Here is a 13,293-nt window from a genome sequence, read left to right as displayed (position 1 = left end):
AAAAGAGGGATAGTCATATCTCCAATGAGGAGATAGCTAAGTCTGGCATTGACAGAATAAGAGATTACTCTAAACTACACAGAATCAGTGTAATTTAATATTCACTTATGTGTCCTTGAAGCTGGGTTTAAATTCAGATACACTGACCCCCCCCCCCCCACTATATCAGACAATCTCTGGGAAACAAGAATAGACTGGTTAAGTATGTGCAGGAATAATTGTTTTATTACAAGAGTGCCAGTGAAACTTTTTTTTCTTTTCATGCCAGGCTTATAGTTGTTATTCAGTGTCTGTTGAATTAAAAAACAGCGCGTTACATGCCTATTAACGTTCCTGGTTCACTGGAGTACATACTGATTAAGAGTGAGTTAATATTTAAATTCCTCTTTTTGATAAACGTATTTTAATGTAACCATTTTCTCCTAATGAAAATTTAAGGGCAAGGTTTACTATTTTTAAGAGTTTCAAGTTGAGGCCTAGCACGTCACGTTTGAAAGCTGCGTCCCTCCCCTCCCCCTAACCCCCACGTGAATTATTATACTTCCTCCTGACTGGTGCAATCCACACTTGCCCGCCAAACTGATGTCTGAAATACCCCTGAGGACTTTCTGTAGCCTCCCACCCACGGCTCGGAAACCCAAAGCCGTTTACACGTGAAGCAACCAAACACAGTCCACTAAGCCTAAGGTCCGCTACAGTGACGGCTCCTGTATAAAAGGCGAATGAGAAGGCAGCGCCCCCTTTGTTCCCACCCCCTCTTGTCGGCAGCATCCTATCGCTTTTCTTTGTTGTGCGGTCCGCATCTGGGATTGGTCGGAAACGGGACCAGCGCGAGACCAGTGCGCACGGGCCAAACGCCGAGACTTGTCCGTCATGTGCGGCCGCCAGTCCACCCCGCCTCGCTGCGCGCCTGGCGAGGCTTGGGGGGCGGGGCCCGAGAGCTGCTGCGCCTGCGTTGTGGGCGTTCTCCCGGAGCAGCAGCTGCCGCCGCCGCCGTCGCCACTACCGCCGCCGCTACTGCTGCCGCCGTGTTCGGGTGTAGAATTTGGAATCCCTGCGTCTCGTTAACAATGAAGCAGAGTTCGAACGTGCCGGCTTTCCTCAGCAAGCTGTGGACGCTTGTGGAGGAAACCCACACCAACGAGTTCATCACCTGGAGCCAGGTACGGGTGAGGGCACAGCGGCCTCCGAACCCCCTGACTAACCGCCTCCTCTCTCCCTCCTGTGGGGTTGTCTGTCGCGGCCTGCGACTCGATGCCTTCTGCGAGGCGCGGGGTGGCGGGGTAGCGCGGGCCCCGGCGCTCAGTCTCGCTAGGGACCCTTGTATTGTTCGCGCGGGGAGCCGCGGGGGTCCGGGCCAGCGCTGCTGGCTCAGGCCGCGGTGGGGGGAGGGGCAGCCCGCGCCGGGCGCAGCGGCCCGGGAGGCCCCGTAACGGTCCGGCCCCGTCCGCGTTCGGAACCGGCCCGGCAGCACGAAGGCGGCCAGCGAGCCGAGGGCGCGGGAGCCACGTTATTGCACACTCATTCTCCGTCCTCCCTCCCGGCTCGCGGGCTACGAATCGCTGAGGACACGGAGAGCCCTGGGCGCAGTGGTTTGAGAAATCTTTACCTCAGCGACCTGGTTCTCACTAAAAAATACACTTCGCTTTGCACCTGAATCGTTTTGAGAGCAGTCAGGGATATAGAAAAATGTTCAAACGCAGTAAACGCAGGCTACTCGTTGTCAGTAGGTTTCGAGATTTTATGTAGAAAATGGTACATCATTCTTTGCGAATTTTGAGCCGTTTGTAGAAACGGATTTTTATGATTATTTTAATAAAAGTGCTCTTACACATAGGTGTTCAGTAATTTAGAAGCTAAAATGAATCACTAAATTTCACTGAACAGTTGCTGGGAAAGTGGTATATGATGCCTTGATTGTTGGTTTGATCGCAACTCTGCCACTAAACAGGGATGACCTTAGTCAAGCTCCTTATCTTGACTGGCCGAAGTTTCATCGTCCTTAAGATGAATGGGGTTGCCTGGGTGATCCAAGACTCTACAAGTTCCAAATACCAAGATTCTGAGCAGAATGATTATTACATAAACAATGCATTTGCGTTCAAATGCACTCTCAGGCTTTTGGAATAATTTTGTAAAGGGGGGTGGATTTTTCTTATTTTAGGTGATCACCTGTTGGGGATATTTTCTTGTTTAGAGGGCTGGAGAATAGTAAGTGAAAACTACCCTCAGAGTGCCTGGCACCTGTTAAGTGCTGAGTAAATGTTGCCTTCTGTTTTTCTCCCTTTTCGATTCCCTTCCTATTGTAGAAGCTCTCCGTTTTACTTACTTTTATCTACTTACTTTTAGCTTAAAAGGGAGCACTGTATTGAGTACATGAAGTTTTTGACCTCTGTAACACTGTATTCTTTCTCATATTACTGTCATTTGTTCATTTTTTTATACCCCTTCTAGGACTTAATTTTCTTGAAGGTCAGTATCATCAGCTGGATGGTGTGTATTAAGCATTCGATGAATCCTGTACAGTCGTACAAAGAAAGGTGAAAATAATAAAGCCAGCCGCCAGCATACACTTAAAAATAAACAGATGTGTCATGCTTTTCATCAGTCAGAAGGATTAAAAGTTGACAGGGATGGATCAGCACAGTCTGCTGTTACTCAGCCTTGTATTCATATTAGAGACTGGACTGAGAGTCTCTCTTCCACCCAAGCTGATTTTATCATACCTTTTTGGCTTGTATGGCCATTTAAAAATAACTCTTATTTATCCCATTATTAAGTCTAAACTTATGTTTTACTCATTTTCTATATATAATGGGACAGTTGAAGTATAAATTCAGTGAGGGCAGAGACTGTGTTTGTGCCGAGGACACAATAAGTATTTAATACATATTTGATGTATCAATGAAATCCTTAGATTGTGTAATGGAAATGGTGAGAATGATAAAGATAGAATTATGACTGAAAAGACTCTTAGGGGTAATCTACTTTAGCCTCATCATTGTATAGATGAGGATTTGAGGCTTAGATTAGATTTCTTATCCATAATTACAAAGTTAGCCATTATTGGAGGTGGGACCTAACATAGATTTCTGACCTCCCAGATTAGTCTTCCATCGACAGCACTTCACTTAATGCAGGTTGGTACAATATTTAGTGTTATATCAAAATGTTATCCTTTTGCAAGTCAGTGAACCATTCTGGATTAAGGTTGTCTAGGGCTTAGCTTGGTTGCTTAGAAAGTCTGTCTCTCTTACTTACCCACAGATTTTTCCAAAAGCATTGTTAACAATGAAATAAAAGGTAAAACTAAATAAACAATGACGTTAAATGGAAAAAACAAAATAAGTTACGCTCATCTTTTAAAAGTTGCTATTTATGGTTGTTTCTGGTTTCCTTCAAACATATTTTGCTGAATTTCTGTTGAGGTAATTTAGCATTTATACTATCTGAGTGAAAATCCTATTAAGACCTTTCAGAAGCAGCAGATGTTTTGGAAACCAGGCAATCTTAAATGCAATTTTTTTTTCTTCACTTGTGAAAAATAATTTACTCCTCTAGCTGGAGTATAAGGTGAGGGGGGAGAAAAACCAACTGCAGTTTGAAAAGCTTGGCTTAGTATTCCTGAAGACTTATTGATACAACTAGTTTTCCTTGAAACTTGTAGTATGACAAAAATGAAAAGTGAAATACCCCCATTCTCATGATGAATTATAAAAATCCAGGCAATCAAAATTATACTAAATATGTTATTGATTCAAACAATGGAAATACCTTTAGATCCTGAGTGTCTTTAAAACATCTGTACATATTTTAATTTTTTCCATATTTTCCCCTAAAAAGTTTCTTTTTTCTTTGTTTTTTGTTTTTACATTTCCTATAACTCCAAACTTCTATATAGCTATTTTGGCTCTGGTAGGCTGTCTGTTGCCAGAATCAGGGACAGAGATAGTGCTGTTGGACAACCTAAAGCTGTTTTAAGTGTAACCAAGTCCTAAACAGAAGGCACCAGTTTAACTTGGAAGCAACTGCAGAAACTTGATATTCAGGGACAAGAGGTTGGGGAAGTTGGAAGCTCTTGCCATTGATAGTGAGGAACAGCCTTTACTGTTACTGAAATTTGATAGTGTATTTTGAAGTGAAGTAGTTACAAAGGCAGGAAGGAACTGGAAGTCATTGTTTTTTAGTGTTACTACCTTTGTCTCTGTTCTTCAGATTGTTTGAGAAGACCAAGAAATAATTTCCACTAAAGACCTCATACCCTTGGTGCCTGGGTGGCTCAGTTGGTTAAGTATCCAACTCTTGATCTCAGTTCAGGTCTTCATCTTAAGGTTGTGAGTTCAAGTTGCACATTGGGCTCCATGATGGGCCTGGAACCTACTTTAAAAAAAAAAAAAAAAAAGATGTCATACCTATCTGGTCCACCTTTTTATGCCCTTTGACATGTGTTATTTCTCCATCCCTCTCAAATCTGCAAGACAAGTCAGGAACTAGGAAGGAAATGGAGCAAAACCAGTATTGGACTAGTGCTTTCTAGCTATTTTGGATAAATTGGAGCATCCAGAACTTGATATTTGGGTATCATTTTGAACTTCCCAGTAGCCATTTAATTATTACACTATTCTCAAGTAAAAACAAAACCACTAAGTGGCAGAATGGGAGTAAAATCCACCTTAAATGAGTCTACCGAAAAGTTGAAAGACTGATTGATGAGTATTTTTTATTTGTATGCATAAGAGAGAATGAGAGACTCAGAAGGAATGGTTGGTGAACATTTATAAGTTATGCATTGTTTTAAAAAAATTTACAAATTAATATTCTGAAGAATTTTAAAGTAATGGGACTGAAAGATGATTAGTAAGAATATTTTGGATGTTTTTAACTGACTACCAGTTCAAGCAGTAACAATTATTATTTGGAAGCTTGCCAGCCTTTATGGGTAAAACCTAAAAAGAAGCTACCCATCTCTCCTGCCTCACTCAGTAATGGCTTTCTGCCCCTTGTGGAATGTGTTGGGAGAGTTTTGTATTGTATTGTTTGAGCCTCACAGGTTTAAATGGCAGTAAGGTGGAATTTTTGCACTGAGAGGTCATCTTCTAATTTTAGAGTAGAGACTGAAGGAATACCATAAGCAGAGACACAGAATATGGGTGAATAAGAATTGTATGAGAAGGAGAGCACATGCAGATACAAGCAAGGGGCAGTCATCATTTCATTTGATATAATCCAAGAATTGAACTTCTAAAAAGATATTTTGGTCCACTGTCACCAAAAATTCATTTATTTGATCACTTACAAATATTTATCATGAATATGTTGTGACTAGATAGTGTCCTAGGTACTAGGGATTCATTCAGTAGTGAACAAAGTGGCTTCATAGAGCTTATATTCTAATGGAGGACACTGATACTAAAATGTAAGCAAACAAAAAACACATAAACACAGATAATGTAATTCAGTTCGTGGTAAATACCATAAAGGAAATAAAGCAGGGTAAAGAGAGAGGTCCGGGTGCAATTAGGAGACCAGTGTCACGTAGTATAAAAGAAGAAAGCTGCTTTTAAATATAAAGAGGGAAAGTTTAGTAGAATTACGGTATCAGGGGGATTGGAGTAAAAACTCTAAAGAATATAGGATTGGCAGTTATGAAAAGAGTATGACCACATCTCAATGAATGGCAAGGCACTGGTGCCACACTGATGGAGCTTACGGGAAGTTCATCCTTCAAGATATACCTTTTTTTTTTTTTTAATTCTTTTAAGATTTTATTTATTTGACAGAGATCACAAGTAGGCAGAGAGGCAGGCAGGGACAGAGAGAGGGGGAAGCAGGCTCCCCATTGACAGAGAGCCTGATACAGGGCTCAATCATGATCCCAGAGTCCTGGGATCGTGACCTGAGCTGAAGGCAGAGGTTTCAACCCACTGAGCCACCCAGGTGCCCCCAAGATATGCCTTCTAAGGCAGGGTTGGCAAACCATGGTCCATGGGCCAGTCATCTGTTTTGTAAACAAAGTTTAATTGGAACATAACCGTGCACAATCTATTCATATATTTATAACTGCTTTGCTGCTACAATGGCAGTATTATGATGTTATGATCTACAAACCTGAAATATTTACTATCTAATGCCTTACGAAAAGATATGTACCAGCCCTTGTTCTAAAGCACCCTTAACAGCTGTTCATGGGGACCTGTCTTTCCAGATATACTCTGATTTGAAATCTCCAGGGAGAGAGAGAGAATGTTGGCCTTGTGGTGCTGACCTTCTGTACTGCAAGAGCTAGGTGCTGGAGAACCTGCTTGCACTGTAGGAACCTGCCATTGTTAAAGAACCAGGAAATAGGAAGGAGAACCCCCTTCTTTTGTAGTGTCTCTCTAGTGTCTTCTGTTGACAAAGCTTATCACCATGCCATCTAGAAAAAGATATTTAAGGGACCCACCTCTATATTTGCAAAGCAGACAATGAGGAATGAATTTGGAGCAATAAATTGATAAACTAGCACATAACATAAATGGGGTTTGTGGGTATTTTAGGTAGACTGATGAGGAAAGCTCTGAGGAGATGTTTGAGCAGAGATCTGAACAGTTTGAAAAGATAGGCCAGGCAAAGGGGAATGGCAAATGTAAAGTCTTGAACATGGCATGTTCGTGTAATTGGAGAAGGCCCATGTGGTTAGTGTATCTGGAAAATGTAAGATTGAGGTCAGAGTAGGCAGGAGCAGGTGGTATAGGGGCTTAGGGCTATGGTAAGGACACTGGAAATCTAGGGAACTAGTTTGTAGATTACCACAGCTTTCCACTCTGTTAGTGAAAGTAGTGTGGCTGAGACTAGCATATTTGCAGTGGAGATGATGAGAAGTTGTTGGATTGATATTTACTTCAAAGGTAAAGCAGAACTTACTAATAAATTGTATGGAGTTGCAGGAAAGACAGAGAAGAATTAAGAATGACTGAGATTTGGCCTGAACAACAAGATAAATGAGGACCCCATTTGCTCAGATGGGGGAGAATTCAGAGAAATGCAGGTGGATATCGTTTGGCCATATTAACTTTGAGATTACAGTGGACACTAGTGTTACTTGAAAATTGTTTTGTTTAGCTTAGATTTCATCAACCACACTTGGTCAAATGACCATGCTTAATTTCAGAGGAGGTGAGGAAGTTCAGTGATAGGAAGGAAAACAGGAATATTTTTGAACAGCCTGAATGACTTCTACACTCCCAAGACATCCAAGTGGAAATGTTGAACAGGATGTTTGGATATGAGACAGTGGCATTCAGGGTGGAGTTTGGAGCTTATGAGTGGTAAAGCCATGGGACTGGATGGGATCATCTAGGGAGACAAATGAAGATAGAAGAAGCTGAAAGACATGTCATTCTGATTTTTAGAGGGCAAATGAGAATAAGAAAACCTAGGTAGAGTGAGAAGGAACAGTGCAACAGAAAAAAAAACAGGAGTGAGGTCGTAGAAGTTAATGGAAAAAAATGGTTCAAAAACTAGAAGGTGATCAACTGTGTCAACTGCTGTTATGTATATTCTTATATACTCCTGGTGTATATAAGCAGGAATTTAAGATGTATATACTTATATTAAGATTGGAATTGCTGGAAATAGAGTATGAACTGTTCAGCCTGATGATAGTTCAAATTATTTTCCAAAGAGATTGAATAATCTTATACTTCCGTTAGCCAAGCATGAGATTTTCCATTAATCCACATCTTCAAAACTTGGTAATCTCATTCTTCTTAATTCTTTACCAATCTAGTAGATGTAAAGTATTACCTCAATGAGGTGTTAATTTATATTTCCGATTAGTAATGTGTTCAAATACCTTTTCTTATGTGTTTCCTTTTCTGTGAAGTATTTCACCATTTTTTCTATTGGGTGGCTTGTCTTTTAATATTTGTAGGAATTCCTTGTGTATTCTGTATGTTCATTCTGTGGGTCTGTGTATTGCATATGTCTTCTCCCAGTTTGAGGCTTATCTTTTCCTTTTGATGAGTATAGGTTTTTAATTTCTTTTTTGTTCATGCTTTTTGTTTCTTCAGGATGTTTTTTCTTACCTCCTCTCCAGGGAGAGAAAAATACTTTTCTATTTTTCTTCTTTTTTTTTTTCTGGAAGTTTAATAGTTTGCATTTTATGTGTAAGCATTTAATTCATCTGGGATTGATTTTTGTGTGTGGTGCGAGAAATCCATTTTCATTGTTTTCCATATAAATTTTCAATTGTCCTAGCTCCTTCATTGAATGTTTCCTCCTTTCCATGGTGATGTGTATTGCTCCCTCTGACATACAGCAGAATTACAGGTAGATACTGTGATTTTTGCTTCTAGGTTCTCTATTCCATCTCATTGAACAGGTTTTTGTTTTTTTGTGTTTTTGTTTGTTGTTGTTTTTTCTCTTATCACGTGTCTCTTATCACTGTAGCTTTATAGTGTGTTATTTATGGGAGGGCAGCTTATCCTTCAGGAATACCTTGACTGTTGTTGGTCTTTGCTCTTCTGTATGTTTTAAAATCAAGTTCCATTAAAAAAAACTTACTGGGATTTTAATTGGGATTGCATTGAAACTATAAATCAGATTAGGGAAAATGGATGTCTTTATGATTTTGAATATGCCCACAAACAAGGCATATTTTTAAGTTAATTTTGTTTAATAAAGTTTTATATTTTTTGGTAATTATGTCTTGAACATGTTTGTTTGATTTTCTTCCTAGATATCCTAAGATGTTTTAAGTGGTGTTCATTAGTTAAAATTACATTTCTAGGTGTTGCTGGTAGTTAAAAATATGAATAACATTCATATGTTGATAATAAATTGGTGAGCCAATCATTTTACTGATTTGGGGTCTTAAAGTGTACTTCCATACATTTGTGAATGATAGTTTTGTTCTTTCAGAACTTTATATCCTAAAAAACAGTTTTGGGTTTTTTGTTTGTTTGGTTGTGTGTGTGTGTGTGTGTGTGTGTGTGTTTTTCCCAGTGGCTAAGACCTGAGAAGTAGTGATCATGAGATCCCTTTTTCTTATTTTTAAAGGGAATGTTTTTTCATATTTCCCCCTTAAGTTATTAGCCATTAAAATTAAGAATTTTTTTTAAAAGATTTTAGATCACAAGTAGGCAGAGAGAGAGGAAGGGAAGCAGACTCTGCTGAGCAGAGAGCCCGATGCAGGGCTTGATTCCAGGACCTTGGAATCATGACCTGAGCTGAAGGCACAGGCTTTAACCCACTGAGCCACCCAGGTGCCCCCAAATTAAGAATTTAATTTATCTTTTCCCTGTTGATATCCTAGAGGGGAGGGGGCATGCCAGGAGGGAGGTTACAGAAAAAAAGTTGACTTTGGTGAGTAGGAAGATGGATTTGAAATAGATAATAGGTTGAGAACATAGTGAATTAAAGAGCATTATGTAAAAAATGTTAACAGATCAAAAATTTAAGAGTGAAATTTGAGATGGTTGGGGCAGAGATAATAGATGTGATTATAGTTAATAAATCATCATACTTAATAAAGTCAGTAGTTAGATACACTGGAGTGGATGAGATTGCCTAAGGAGAGAGTGTATAGGGTATCATGATCAAGGATAGAAATCTGAAAAACACTACCTCTTAATAGGTGAATACAACTGAAAGAAAATATGAGATAGGAGACCCAGTAGTATATAGTTTCATAGCCAAAAGAGTAGAGTATTTAAGGAGAGGATTGTCAGTTGTGCCAAATGAAATGCCACAGAGAGGTGTGGAAAAATCAGGACTGAAAGGAAGGCATTGAATTTGAGATTTTAGAGAAAAACGGTCTGAGTAGAGTAAGGGAAAACAAAACCAATTTTTAGCAAGAATATGTAGATGGTACTACATTAGGGAAGGAGGCTTTGAAATTGTTTGTTAAATTTTGCCGTGAAGGAAAAGACAAATGGGGTGGGTAGATTGAGAGGAAAGTAAGGTAAAAGGAAGTTTTTTAAGATAGGAAAAAACATGCATTTTAAAGAGCTATCGCCTAATAACCAACTCTGATTATCATCAAACTTTTTAAATTTTGCCAGTCTAATAAGTGAAAATCATTATTTTATTTATTTATTTATTTATTTTTCTGTACATTCAGTTATAATGAGATTGGGCCCCTTCTAAATCTTACATTGGGTTTTTCATCTTACTGTTTTGTCAGAAATTTTTAATTATACAGTTACCTGTCATAAATATTTAAAACATGTTTATGTTAATTGACTTAATTGAATTTTCACAATAACTCTATTATGACTTAGTTTTAGTTTCAGACACAAATAATAGAATTCCAAACAATAGGGGGACCCAGATGGATCAGTTTCGTGAATCATCTGTCTTCCTCTCAGGTTATGATCAGGGGACCCTGGGATCAAGTCACACATGGCCTCGGGGGCTCCCTGCTCAGCAGGGAGTCTGCTTCTCCCTCTGCCTGCCACCTCCCCTGCTTATTCTCTCTTTTCTCTGTTAAATAAATAAATAAAATCTTAAAAAAAAAAAAATCCAAACAGTGGTTTAAACAGAATAGAGATATATTTTCTTTTTAAGTCTGAGGTTACCTTCTGGTCTTTTCAGCCAAACTTAGTTTCTCCACCTCAGTGGTTGTTGAAGCTTTCTTTAGTCATTATCTTCAAGTTCCAAGCAGGGATATGGGATATAGGGGTTTGACACTTTGGATCTTTCCCCTTTTAGAAGCTTTTCTGGTAGCCCTACTCAGTCCATTCTATTTATATCTTAATTGCCAGGTATGCATTCAGCTGCCTCTGTTTGTTAGGGGGACTGAGAAATGTAGTTGCAGCATCAAACAGAATTGTGGTTCTGTTAGTAAGAAAGTTTTTGCAAATGGATTTCTTTGATTTTAAGGCGGCTAAATGATGTTCCAGTGTGTGTGTGTGTGTGTGTGTATCACAGTTTCTTTAGCCTTTCTTCCATTGAGGGACACTTGGGTTGTTTTCATATCTTGGCTATTGTGAATAATGCTGCAATGAATATGGGAGCACAGATAACTCTGTGAGATACTGATTTCATTCCCTTTGAGTGTATACCCAGGAAAGGAGTGGCTGGATCATGTGGTAGTTCTATTTTTTGTTTTTTTGAGGAAACTTCATGCTGTTTTCCATAATGGCTATACTGATTTATGCTACCACAAACAGTATATGAAATTTCCCTTTTCCCCACGTCCTCACCAACACTTGTTATTTTTAATTTTTTTAATAATTGCCAAACTAACAGATATGAAGTGGTAGTACCTCACTGTGGCTTTGATTTGCATTTCCCTGATGAGTAGTGATATTGAATGCCTTTTCATACACTTCTTGGCCATTTCTTTATCCTTAGAAAAATGTCGCTTCATTTTCTTTTTTAATTGGTGTCCTTTTTTTGGCTTTTGAGTTGTATGTGTTCCTTACATACTTAGATTATTAACCCCTTATCAGATATATTGCTTGCAAATACTCTTATTCTGTTGGGTTTTCTTTTTATTTTGTTGTTTTCTTTACTCTGCAGAAGCTTTTTAGCTTGATGGAGAAGGTACATTAATTAGCTTCACTGTAGTTGTCCTTTATGTATGTAAATATATTAAATCATGTTGTACAGCTTAAAAATATACAATTTTAGTTTTAAAATAACAAAAATAAAGTAGAAGAGTTTGGAAATAGGGTAGGCAGCTAGCAGTTTCCATGAATAAAATATAAATTTTTACATTATGACTTCTAGGTTTGCATTATAACTTCCAAGAGCACAGTTATAAAGAATGATTGAGCAGTGAGTTGGCATTGAGCTTTTGCTTTTTGGTTTCCAAATGCAGAGTTCATGAATGAATTTTTTTTCTCCTGATTTTTCCCCAATTTGAATGTTACTGGTACTTATTATCTGTTAAATTCTCAAGTAGATTTGTTTCTGCTTCTGTTCTCTCTAATATCTCCATTTATTTATTTTTTTACTATCTATTCTTTAGTGCCAAACTCTTACAAACACTAAAATTCTGTCACTTTTTTAGGATAGGTTAACACCCCTCTTTTCATTGTTTTTTTTGTGTGTGTTTTCTTGCCTATTGTTACATAATTATTTTACAAGTGAATTCTAGTACCTAATATTTGGTTGTGTTAGCATCTCCTCACATACTCTCAAAAAATATTTTTGAGAATTTATTGCAAATGTATTGGTTAATTAGAATTGACAGCGCTACAGTACTGTATAGAGAAAACTATAGTTTAATATTCTCTTAAATGTTCTGTATATTTATCTTTAGCTATGTAAAATTTTTCTATTATTGAAATCTTTTATTCTACTTTGGTTTTAAATTGTTACTGTAAAATGCACCTAACATAAAATTAACTATTTTACCCAGTTTTAGCTACATGGTTCAGTGGCATTGGGTAGATATACATTATTAAGCAGCCATTGCTACCATCTCCAGAATGGTTTTCAACTTTGCATACTGAAACCTTATGCTCACTAGATAATAGTTTCCAAGTCTTCCTTTTTCCTTGTCCCTAATAACCATTCTGTTTCTGTCTCTATGAATTAGACTATTCCAGATATCTCGTATAAGTAGAATAATACAGCATTTGTCCTTTCGTAGCTAGTTTACAGAATTTCCTTCCTTTTTAAGGCTGAGTACTCATTGTGTGTATATTCCAAATTTTGTTTATCCGTTCATCTGTCAGTGGACATTTGGGTTGCTTCCGTTTTTTGACTGTTGCAGTAATGCTATTATGAATGCAGGTATACAGATACCTTTCTGAGTACCTGACCAGTTCTCTGTGAATATACACAGATAAAGAATTGCAGGATTATATAGTAATTCTGTGTTCAGTTTTTGGAGGAACTACCATACTGTTTTCCATAGCAGCTGCACTATTTTACATTTCCACCAACAATGAGAACAGTTCTAATTTCTCCATCTCCTCCAACACTTATTTTCAGTTTATTTGGTGTTTTTAAAAATAATTGCCATCCTAATGGGTATGAAGTGGTGTTTGTGGTTTTTGTTATCATGTCCCTGATTAGTAATGTTAGGCATCTTTGCTTACATTTTGTTAGCCATTTGTATATGTTCTTTGGAAAAATATTTGCTCTCGTCCTTTGCCTATCTCTTACTGGGTTGTTTCTTTTTTGTTGTTGGAATTGTAGAAGTTCTTTATTATGGATATTAACCCCTTATCAGATAAACAGTTGGCGTATATTTTATTTGATTTTGTGGGTTTCCTTTTCACTCTGTTGATAGTGTTCTTTGCATAAAGGTTTTTACATTTGAGATAGCTTCATTGGTCTGTTTTTGCTTTTGTTGCA

The 13,293-nt window shown here is 38.1% G+C and overlaps 1 protein-coding gene across 4 annotated transcripts in view; it reads left to right on the top strand.

Annotated features, from left to right (window-relative positions):
- Positions 1 to 936: 936 nt before the first annotated feature.
- Positions 937 to 13,293, top strand: part of HSF2 (heat shock transcription factor 2) — a 36,493-nt gene continuing 24,136 nt past the window's right edge. For 2 of the 4 annotated variants that reach the window (XM_004740103.3, XM_004740102.3), the window contains exon 1: positions 939 to 1,163. In XM_004740103.3, the coding sequence (XP_004740160.2) occupies positions 1,071 to 1,163 (93 nt within the window). In that variant the 5' untranslated portion in view covers positions 939 to 1,070. Of the gene's footprint in view, positions 1,164 to 13,293 lie in introns of all 4 variants that reach the window. The other 2 variants (XM_045066410.1, XM_004740104.3) reach the window with 2 other exon arrangements.

Source organism: Mustela putorius, unplaced genomic scaffold (genome assembly GCF_011764305.1).
Source record: "Mustela putorius furo isolate JIRA1106 unplaced genomic scaffold, ASM1176430v1.1 tig00003863_pilon_pilon_pilon, whole genome shotgun sequence".
In the NCBI taxonomy this organism is placed as follows: Eukaryota; Metazoa; Chordata; class Mammalia; order Carnivora; family Mustelidae; genus Mustela; species Mustela putorius.
The sequence above is the reverse complement of the archived record's forward strand: the minus strand, read 5'-3'. Positions and strand labels throughout refer to the sequence as shown.